The following is an 11,763-nucleotide window of genomic DNA, read 5'->3' as shown; positions in this document are numbered from 1 at the left end:
AAAAGTTGGATTTTAAGTAGTCGTCAATTAAGCTCTCGCCTTTGCTTGTCAATATGATAACTAATTTACTGATAAATCTGATTTATAGATATAAACTCATTTTATAGCATTTAGATAGCAAACGATATGTGGCGAAAGTTTGCGGGGTTTATACACTAAAAGGGTTCAAAATTCAAATAGCAGATCCTTTTGAGCAGTATATAGTCAAAATTCACTTAGCATATTAATGTGGTTATCATTGATTAATTATAATTAGGTGGCGAATTAGCTTAGAAACATTTTAGTAGGATTAATATACAGCACAAGTTATTGATCGTTTAGATCTCTCAGGCGTGATACCTTTTCTTTTTTCAATAGAATGAAAACCACAAACACGAGACTCGAAAAGAAGAAATGAGATTTTTCATTTTATTCATATTTATGTTGCACTGAACTCCAATGAATGTGAGAGTAAACTTTCTATTACACATACATTGCTGAACTCTATATATGATAGCTCTGACAAAATAGTATGGATCAAGATCTTCTAAAATGAAGTTGGTAAAGTGGTAAAGTGAGAAGTTAATCATTTTTAAATTAAAATAGTAGAGCAAACATTTCATAGAAGTTATAAAATCAATGATGATCAATCCTTCACTTTACTGTTTTACTATGTTCTTCACTTTAGAGGATTCAAATTCAAATAATATGTACACAATACATCGTGTGAGAGGAAAAGTTAAGAATCACAAAACATCTCATAATTTATGACCGAAAACAGATTTATTTAATTCAACTTATTTTCTGGGTTAGCATTATGCTTTCAAGAAACACTTCAAGACTGCAAACTTAAGAAGTAATCACGACAATATGTGCTATATTATATATTTGCAAGATGAGAACCACCACAAATGTGGTTTACTTTATTGAATAATTTTCTTTAATAAAAATCACAAACCTCGTATATAATTACTATAAATATCCCCTTTTCTTTTACATTTGGAGACTCGTGTGATGAGACTTAGGCGTAACCACAGAGTCCGTAGACACAGTATTGGCCCTTTTCACACCGGTTGTTACAACCGCCGCAATGCCTCTTGTCGAAGTTGGTATTGACGCATTCCCCTCTGCAGCACGAATCAGTATACTTTTTGCATTTCTGCTTGCACGCGCCGCAGTTTTGCTTGTCGTACCCCAAGTCCATACACTTGTTGTTGCAGCACGCTGTCGTGTTCCTATCGTAACCCATCAAGTAGCAAAGCTCGTTATCCCTTTTGCAATGATCAGCCGGTTTTGGATTCCTTGGATTCTTGTCATCCGGATATTCAGCAAGGAAGCGATTCAGCCGCTTAGAAGGAAGAACTATTTCGTTTTCGCCATCATGGATCAATGGCTGTTGCTGCTGCTGATCCAGCGACGATTTCACTTCCTCTAACTGGTTAATACCGTTCATCGTGATGAGCGCGATCGACAAAGCCATGGTTATTGCTATGGTGAATATGGCCTTTAGGAATCCCATGGCTTTGCCAATTACAAGAGATAGCTTCAATTTAAGCTCTCAGAATCAGAGTGGAGGAGAATTGCTTTCTTCTATATTCTATGTTTGTTTGTTTTGTGTGTTTGGGAAGGTGGAGGGTGGTGATGGAGAAATGAAGATGGAAGGGTTTATAAAGGAGAATATTTGAGAGAAGAGTTGACGCGGCAAAAGTGGTAAAAGTTGAGAAGGTTGCATGCATGGGGCATGCGGAAGAGTACTATAGTGGCTTTCTCGTTACATTATTATTTAGTCCTTATTATGAAACCTTCAGCTACCAATATAACTTGAACATACTCCAATAATATCACTGCTCTCATACTTTACTTCTCTGTGCAAGGTCTATTATATCCTTTTCGTCTTAATTTCATGACTTATACTTCTCTATGATTTGCTTTAATTGGTATTATATTATTTTTTTATGGTATAGTACACTATTTTTTTTTTTTTGGAATATTTATATTTAGATACAGATACACTATCGAAAGATATACTTTTCCGTGTCAAAATGTTTGTCACAACTAAAATCACATATATTACAAAAACTTATGAATGGTTTAATTATCAAAGGGTACTTCCGTACAGTAAAACAATCATTGATATTACTTTGATAATAAAGAAGTAACAATAACCGATAAAAAAATATATATATTACTTGAGTGATCACATATGCTAAGCTTGTAGAAGTCAAAGGGTATTGATGACATTTCAGAAAGGCGTGGACGGCCTGAGAAAATTTAGGCATACTGCTAGGATAAGCAAAGGGCTTTGCCATAAATGCAGAGAACTTTAAACAAAAACAATTATAACTCACAAATCCAGCTCCTACTCTTCGTGTTTAACATGTTCTAATACAACAAATTAAAACTTGGATTCAAAGATTCTTCCCCATTCTCCAAGAGACTAATCTGGCCATTTTTGTTGAACAGTTAAGGGATTGCTCCATGCAAGTTAACTCTTATGCCTCTACACGTGGTGGGTTTAAAGTGTAAACCACACACAAATTGGCCTAAACAATTAAGAATAATAATAGAGAACAAATAAGGGATTCAATACATGATAGGTTGACCTAGAATTATTACAATTCTCATGAAATGTTTTTTTAATGTTGGACAATTAGGGTTTAGGTCTGCGCGATTTTGTTATTGAAGTTGTGTGGTTTGTATTATTTGTTGGAGAAAAAACATTAGTTAGCTAGGAACATCGGAAGCTATGAGGACCACTTATATGGAATTTCCAGCTACATATATATAGATCCCTTGTTTGATATCTAAAGTATGACTTAAAGCAATGTTTGTTCGTTTATGCTAGTCAAGTTCTGAGAGAAAATAAATTAGGACTCCTTCGCACACTTTGCTCAATGAGATGTGTTATTTTTAGCATTTTTATATTGAACTATATATGTTATTAAACTATAATTCATTAATAAAAAGTTTTATAGGCTCCTTTAATTATATAAAATAAGAAGGATTCAAAATTATTAGAATCCTTAAATCAGTTTTTATGTGAATATTTTTTTTATTATTATATAAATCGTCCCAAAATTTTGTGATTTAGATTCATTAGTAAAATATTGCAGTTGGTACGATTTATATTTGAATTTGGTAATCTAAAAGCATGTAATTTGTTCTAGAGTATTGTGTTTTTGTAAATGATTATAAAACATCTCAAGATGAAAAAAATAACGTAGAAAAATTGGATACATAAGACAATTTATGCTTTGCTCTAACGCTCAGGATTTTTTGTTTTCAACTTTTATCCATTACTCTTTCTATCTTGAATGATTTATAGTCATCTAAAAAATCACACTACTCTTTGACTATTTACATATTTTTAGATTACCAAGTTTAAGCATAAATTCCCCCAATTTATGATATTTTGCTAGTTATCCTAAACCACAAAACCTTGAAACGATTTATATAATAATAAAAGAATATTCACCTAACAAAAATTGATTTAAGAAATTTTGGTAATTTTAAATACTCCTTATTTTATATAAATAAAAAAAAACGTAGTTTTATATCTTATTCTTGACACAGTTCATTGTAAATATTTGAACATTTCTATTTTAAAACTCAAAATAAACTATATAATAATGGTACTAAAAAAGTTACAATTGAATCATAATTATTATTTACATTATTATAACAAAATTCTGAATGTTCAAACTTGAACTTTATCATTTTTAATTGAATTCAATATAAGTAAAATTTTGAAAGTTATTATACAAAAAATATAATATAAAAAATAAAAGTCAACGGGATATATATTGATTTAACCATGGGACAAATTATTCTAAATTATTTATTTTGACCAATTTAGGAGTTGACAAGTAAGATTATGAGTAATAATTATTGACTAATTATTAAATGGGGAATTTTCTGGTCATTAAAGTAGTAGTGACTAAAGATGGCCAAAAATTGATCTACAAATAAGAGGTTGACATGTGGAATGGTTGATTATAATAAGAATCATTTTAAAAATATGCTTTTGTGAATTACATTAATGTAAGTGAGTCATCATTTTTACAAATTTTCAAAAAAAATTTTGTAGGCCTTCGACAATATAGACAAAAAATGGGAAAAACTAAATTATAAGAAAAAAAGAAAAATATAAATACATAAAAAAAAGAGATAAACAAAAACGCTATGCAATTAATAAAAACGAGAAACCAAATAAAAAAAAAATAAAAAATAAGAAACTATGACATAAATTTAAAGTTTATAAAAAATCTTATTATTTTTAGTTATTTTAAATTTTCGTAATTGAATTCCAAATCAACAAATTGAGTAAAACCTCATTTAATTGCATTATATTTTGATTTTTTTAATTTTTTATTATATATCTGTTAATAATTATTGATTCTTTCTTTAAATGAAGAAAATTTAAAATTAAAATTTGTCGTATTATGAAATTTTAAGTTTATTTTTTTTCTATTCAAATATTTATATTGATAATTTGGTTTCTATTATATATTAGTTATATCTCTTAATTAATTTTTTATAATTAAAATTTGTAATTGAGTATATTTTATTTTTTTAATTTAATTTTTCGATTGATTATTTTTTAAATAAATGTATACGACAAAAATAATCCAAATACTTGCACAAAAATGTGGCCATTATGTGTGTATACTTGGTTTAATTATTTTTATTAACTGCAGAACTTTTTTATTTTTTATACTTGGTTTTTCATTTTTATTAATTGCACAACTTTTTTGTTTATCCCTTTTTTTGGTGTATTTATATTTTTCTTTTTTTTCTTATAATTTAGCTTTTCTCATTTTTTTGTCTACATTGTCGAAGGCCACAAAATTTTTTTTGAAAATTTGTGAAAATTATGGCTCGCTTACATTAATGTAATTAACAAAAGTATATCTTTAAAATGATTCTTATTATAATCAAACATTTCACATATCAACCTCTTATTTGTAAGTCAATCTTTAGCCATCTTTAGTCACTATTATCTTGGTCATCAGAGAACTCCTTTTATTAAATAACCGTTCCATATATGAGTGACTATTACGTACACACAGAACTTTTATAATTAAATTTGACTAGCGTCACTTTTAAATCAATAAGCATATTCGAATTAGTACTTTAATAACAAATTATTAAAAATTAAACACAAAAAATTATATTTGAGATATTCAGATTTTCTTTTGGTTTCCAATAAATATATACATGGTGAATTAGTGTATAGATGCAAATGTGAAAAGATTTACACAAATTTTTTAATTTATGATTCTGTATTGATACGTGTTTCATAAGTCTTATTAAAGGGAAGAGTTTGATAGGACGTTTGTCCTTGCTGAACCTTGTAATTTCTAGTCACAGAGATGCTACATATCTATGTAATTATGTAACTATTTGGCCCAAATTTAAATAGAGTCACGCGCATTAATGACGAGTGAAAACACGCGCGCGAAAATCTTTTGTTATTTCGCGCTCATTATGAAAAAGCGTTGCTTCTTCCTCAACACGAAACTGCTACACGAAACCGTTCATTCTCTTTGAATCTGTCTCAAAATCACTCAAACTTCAGTCACGTTCTCTGCGAAAGTTACTACTGCAGAAGAATTGCGAGAAGATTTGACAAGGAACAACCAGAAACGAACGAAAACAGCAACAGAGACTACCAAAGGTATGAGAAAAACTACTATTCATTTGAAATCTTGCAATGTCGCGTTTTTCCTAGTTGCATTTTAGGTTTACTGGATTGATTTGCTTCGTTTAGTAGATCGAACTATTGTGAATTTGTGATTGCATTTTTACAGTATAACAAGAGCTTGGAATGAAATTTGTTGTAATTTTCATTCAGTTCAGTGGATAGTGTAACTAGGGCTTTGTACTTGGTTGTTACTCTGTTCAGTACTTCTTTTGCATGGAGAAATACTATTCTTGTTGACTGAAAGTTGATCACCATTTATTCACCACATAAACAATGTTCGGTTCAGTGCCCTTCTTTTACTTTGTTCAGGGTTTAGGGTTACTGTGATTGCATTCTTAAAATATAACTAGGGCTTTGAATGAAATTTATTGTTATTTTCATTCAGTTCAGTGGATAGTTTAACTAGGGCTTTGAAATTGGTTATTGTTACTCTATTCAGTACTTCTTTTGCATGGAGAAATACTATTCTTATTTATTGAAAGTTGATCACCATTTATTCACCACATGAACATTGTTCGATTCGGTGGCCTTTGTAATTTTGATTTACTTGATATTTAATGTGTTTAGGGTTTAGGATTATTGTGATTGCATTTTTACAGTATTACTAGGGTTTGGAATGAAATTTGTTGTTATTTTCATTCAATTCAGTGGATAGTGTAACTAGGACTTTGTACTTGGTTCTTACTCTGTTCAGTATTTCTTTTGCATGGAGAAATACTATTCTTGTTGACTGAAAGTTGATCACCATTTATTCACCGCATAAATAATGTTCGGTTCGGTGGCCTTCTTTTACTTTGTTCAGGATTTAGGGTTACTGTGATTGCATTCTTACAGTATAACTAGGGTTTTGAATGAAATTTGTTGTTATTTTTATTCAATTCAGTGGATAGTTTAACAAGGGCTCTGAAATTGGTTGTTACTCTGTTAAGTACTTCTTTTACATGGAGAAATACTATTCTTGTTGATTGAAAGTTGATCACCATTTATTCACCACATGAACATTGTTCGGTTCGGTGGCCTTTGTGATTTTAATTTACTTGATATTTAATGTGTTCAGGGTTTATGGTTATTGTGATTGCATTTTTACAGTATAACTAGGGCTTGGAATGAAATTTATTGTTATTTTCATTCAGTTCAGTGGATAGTGTAACTAGGGCTTTGTACTTGGTTGTTACTCTGTTCAGTACTTCTTTTGCATAGAGAAATACTATTCTTGTTGACTGAAAGTTGATCTCCATTTATTTACCACATAAACAATGTTCGATTCGGTGGCATTCTTTTACTTTGTTCAGGGTTTAGGGTTACTGTGATTGCATTCTTATAGTATAACTAGGACTTTGAATAGAATTTGTTGTTATTTTCATTCAGTTCAGTGGATAGTTTAACTAAGGCTTTGAAATTGGTTATTACTCTGTTCAGTACTTCTTTTGCATGGAGAAATACTATTCTTCTTTATTGAAAGTTGATCACCATTTATTCACCACATGAACATTGTTCGATTCGGTGGCCTTTGTGAATTTTATTTACTTGATATTTAATGTGTTTAGGATTATTGTGATTGCATTTTTACAGTATTACTAGGGTTTGGAATGAAATTTGTTGTTATTTTCATCCAGTTCAGTGGATAGTGTAACTAGGGCTTATACTTGATTGTTACTCTGTTTAGTACTTCTTTTGCATGGAGAAATACTATTCTTGATGATTGAAAGTTGATCACCATTTATTCACCACATAAACAATGTTCGGTTCGGTGGCCTTCTTTTACTTTGTTCAGGGTTTAGGGTTACTGTGATTGCATGCAGCAATCATTTCCTAGCTATTTCATTATTTATCATGTTTGATTCTGTGCATGAATGAGTTTTGGTTCAGTAGCCTGTTACATTTTAATTGACTTGATTAAGATATACATGCTTGTACTTATCGGTGTATTGAGTGAAGTATTTACCAATTTTTTTTATTACAGCAAACAGAACAAGACATTGGTGACAAAGAAGGAGAAGCCGCACTATAACGTAAGCACATTAAATATATTTATCCATTTTCATTCGAATAATATCTATTTTGTATTATAAATATATCCTCACATTCTGTTTCAAAACTTGCAGAAAACTCATGATTGCAGATGCCAAACAAAGGCAATAGCAACAGTGTTCAGGGATATGAGTCAGGAAAAGAAAGATATAGTGAAAAAATGAAATTTGGTGTCCTGGCACATGTCCCAGAAATAAATGTCTCTCACGCCCTCCTGAGAGAATTGATTGATTGCTATGATGACACTAAGGGATGCTTGAAAACTCTCCAGGGAAAAATATACATAACTCGTCGGAAAGTAGTAGCTGCGCTGGGCATAAACAACGGCGGTATTCCACTTCCTGCTTATTTTCAGTTCATTGGTGTACAGAAAATTAAATCGAGCTTTTTTGGCTGATTTTTGCTATTAAAATATTGTAGGAAATTATTTTGATGAAAAGGTTGATTACACCAAACTGAATCTAGAAGACAATGCAATATTTGACAGCGTCAAAAATATTTCACTGGCAACTTTGACAAGGAATGTGCTGGATATGAGCATTGAAGGGGAGGAGAACCGGCAAAAATTCAAGAGGATTTTTGTTGTCTTCATATAAAAGTGCTTCTTGCTGCCGACAACGGTAAGTGTGGCCTCCCCGATCCATAAGCTGCCGATCTTTCATGTGGATAACATTCGAGAGTGGGATTGGGTAAATATGTGCTCAACTTCTTAATGAAAGGAATTGAAAACAAGAGAAATGGAACGAAACAGTCCGTTAATGGCTATGTTTTTGTGTTGATGCTAATATACTTCCCTTGTTGAACTTTATGATTTCTCGCCACTAGCCATGTTGAAGTATGTTTTAACAGGAGATAGATACGAAGGTGGGCTCTATTTATACTTTGAGGCCAGTTGGACAAGTCACTTAGTATAACCGATATTTTTTTGTTGTAGTTAACTTTTACACACACATAATTTAGGTCCTAACTAATGTATGTACTCGTACGATTCACGAAAAATATTTAATATTTTATTTATATTTAAAGTATTTTTAATTAAAAATAAAATAACTGGTTTATTAAAGAAAAATGTATAATATGCAATAAATCAATGTTTTAAATTCTATGAAAAAATATACCTATACATTTGTTTTTTCTAATATTGATCGTTACATATCTATAGATTGTATCTCTGTTCTTGTATTAAATAAAAAATAATTATTATTTATATAAAAAATTTTATCCAACTAAAAAAATATGAAAAAACACAATTAACAACAAAGATACCAATTGATTAAACAATATCCGATTATCTTAATTTATTAAAGACTTCTCCATACACAACATTAATCGTGTAATTCTCATAGATGCCTCATGATTCTAAATTAAAATCTTTATCCCTTTCTTGCTCTTAATTTTTGAAAGTGCCACACAAAACAATCCATGCATAAAAATCAGTCTTGGTAAAAATAGACCTACAATTTTCAACGTATGTCATTGAGCTCTACAATTATTTTGAATGTTTCTTCTTTGCTAGATTTTGGATTTATTTTTTTGTTATGTTTCGGTTGTTCTTTTCCAATTATTTTGGATGTTTATTTTTGTTAGTTTTGGATTTCTTTTTTGATAATTTTGGATTTTTTTGTTAGTTGTTTTATGGTTTTGTTGTAATATTTTGGATGTTTTTTTCTTATGTTTGAGATAATTTTTTTTGTTCATTTTTTGACTTTTTTTTTCGAATATCAGACACGGATGGACAGTGAGGAATGGAGTAACAACGACAATTGACAACCGTGGGTTGTACCAGCTATGAATGCGGCGCTACTGAAACTCGATAGTGGTGACGCTATGAATGAGATGACCTCCATGAAGAGGGTGGCACACGGAAATGCAGTATAGGCGGAGGCAACATTTCTCTTAGGGAAGAAAGATATGAGAGAGGGAAGTGAAGTGGTGAAGGTTTTAGATTTTTATTTTTTTTATTGGAACAATAAAAGTGAATTTTTGGAGTCAATTAAATGTTTTTGACTTTTTTTTTTTACTTTTTGGTAGCCCAATTAGTAATTGACTAATAATCTAATTAGTTACCTAATAACTTTTTTTATACTCCTAGTCTGATACCTATTTTGAACTAAATAATTAATCCCTAATTATCCGGGTTAACCTTGGCAGAAAGTGACACCTAGAGTGGGTATCTATTGGATTCAATGATCCAATTAAAAAGTCTAATATAAACAAAAAGGTAAAGTACTATTATGGTCTTCAACGTTTTGTGCAAATTCTAATTTGATCTCTAACATTTTAAATATTCTATATATTTAGTTCTGAAAAATTTCAAACGAATTTAATGTTGTCCCACTATTAAATTTGACACAAACAATTAACATATTAAAGAGAATACTATTTGATTTTAGTATGTAAGTAAAATCGACCCTCCAACAATCACCAATGTAAATATTTTTCCTTTGATTTTGGAGTATTGATGATTGTTTGCTATGGTTTGGTGTTTTACGAGAAAGAGATTTATCTAACATCTGGAATAAGGAGATTTGACTTAACTAATAATGTCGTTAACATTCACACCACTCATTCTATTAATTATTTGTGTCAAATTTAACCGTGGGACAACATTAAATTTATTTAAATTTTTTTGAAACTAAAACAGAACATTTAAAACATTAATAACCAAATGATAAAGACTAAAATAATAATTTATCCTAAACGAAACCTAATAGTAGTGTAGTAGATGCAGGATGAATCAACCTTTATTGAATTTTATTTCCTACATCCAATCCAATATGTAGAGGGTTAAGATGTATAAAAAATGAAATAAATATACAAAATATTTTTCAATTACACTAGTGTAGGACGACCAAGTCATTTTAATAACCAAGTTCAACTAATTTAACCCAACTTAACAAAAATCACTCACATAAGGTGCATGTAAATCAAGATGAGCTGGATTTATCAAAGACAAAAAAAAAATGTCCTAGCAATACTCACAAGATCAATAAAATTAATTCAATAATGACTAGTTCTTTTTGTTGGGAGTATGACACAACAAAGAAGAAAAAAGAAAGAGTAAATAGTCATTTCTGACCATAAAAAATTTGGACACTGACAAAACTGACCATGAAAAATTGAAACTAAAGTTATATCCATATAAAATACATTTTGTTCGACAAAAATAATCAATCTTTAAATTTTTATTGATAATTCTGTAAATACCCCTCTTCTTTTTGGATTTGGATCCTCTAAATTTTGAATTTTACTTTAGAGAGTAAAGTTTGATCTCTCACCCTTGAATGGTTTCTCTCTCATATTTTCTCTTGGTCCCACCTATGAAATAAATGGTGAGAGATCAAACTTGTGAAATTCAAAATTTAGAGGAACCAAATCCCTTCTTTTCTCTTCCTTCTTCATTTTCCTTCCATAATCACCACCACTTCTGCTACTCCGCAAACCTTAATTTTTCCTTTCATCAATTAGAATGCCAATCTCAATCTAAGTAACAACTCAAGTTTTGGGAAGGATAATAAGAAGGGTTAAGTATTGTTTTCGTTCCTAACGTTTTGGGTCAAAATCAAAATTGTCTTCGACCTTTTTTCGTTATTAAAATCATCATCAACGTTCAAAAATGCTTTAAAATCATCCTTCCCCGAATTCTTGGACTAAAATACCCTCATCATCATCATTCTACTCTTCACCTTCCTCACCCCATCACCTCCACTGCCACCAACATTACCACCACAACCACCACCAACACCAACACCAATACTACCACCACCACCACCACCAACACCAACACCAACACAAACACCAACCAACACCAACACCAACACCAACACAAACACCAACCAACACCAACAGCAACAACACTAAACAACATCAAACCAAGAAGCAGAAACAGAAAGCAAGAAAGTAGAAGCAAGAAAGCAGGAAAGCAAGAGAGCAGAAGCAAGATGCAGAAGCAGAAAGCGATGCAAATGAGGCAGCGAGGCGGCGAGGCGGCGGCAGTGGCTCGCGTCTCCTCTCTCCCTCGCGATCTCCAACGGCGACGGCCACGACGA

General features: G+C 30.9%; 1 protein-coding gene across 1 annotated transcript; it reads right to left on the bottom strand.

Annotated features, from left to right (window-relative positions):
- Positions 1 to 836: 836 nt before the first annotated feature.
- LOC107471756 (stigma-specific STIG1-like protein 3) lies at positions 837 to 1,672 on the bottom strand. The gene has a single exon (XM_052254103.1). It carries the CDS (start codon positions 1,496 to 1,498, stop codon positions 1,001 to 1,003), a length of 498 nt encoding a protein of 165 aa, XP_052110063.1. The 5' UTR covers positions 1,499 to 1,672; the 3' UTR covers positions 837 to 1,000.
- Positions 1,673 to 11,763: the final 10,091 nt, after the last annotated feature.

The sequence above is a fragment of the Arachis duranensis genome, chromosome 1, assembly GCF_000817695.3.
Source record: "Arachis duranensis cultivar V14167 chromosome 1, aradu.V14167.gnm2.J7QH, whole genome shotgun sequence".
Classification (NCBI taxonomy): domain Eukaryota; kingdom Viridiplantae; phylum Streptophyta; class Magnoliopsida; order Fabales; family Fabaceae; genus Arachis; species Arachis duranensis.
Note: the sequence above shows the minus strand (reverse complement) of the source record. Positions and strands in the feature narration are given on the sequence as shown.

What these genes read in the sequence shown, in the direction of transcription:
- LOC107471756 (XM_052254103.1), bottom strand. Translation starts at nt 1,498, where the DNA reads ATGGGATTCCTAAAGGCCATATTCACCATAGCAATAACCATGGCTTTG.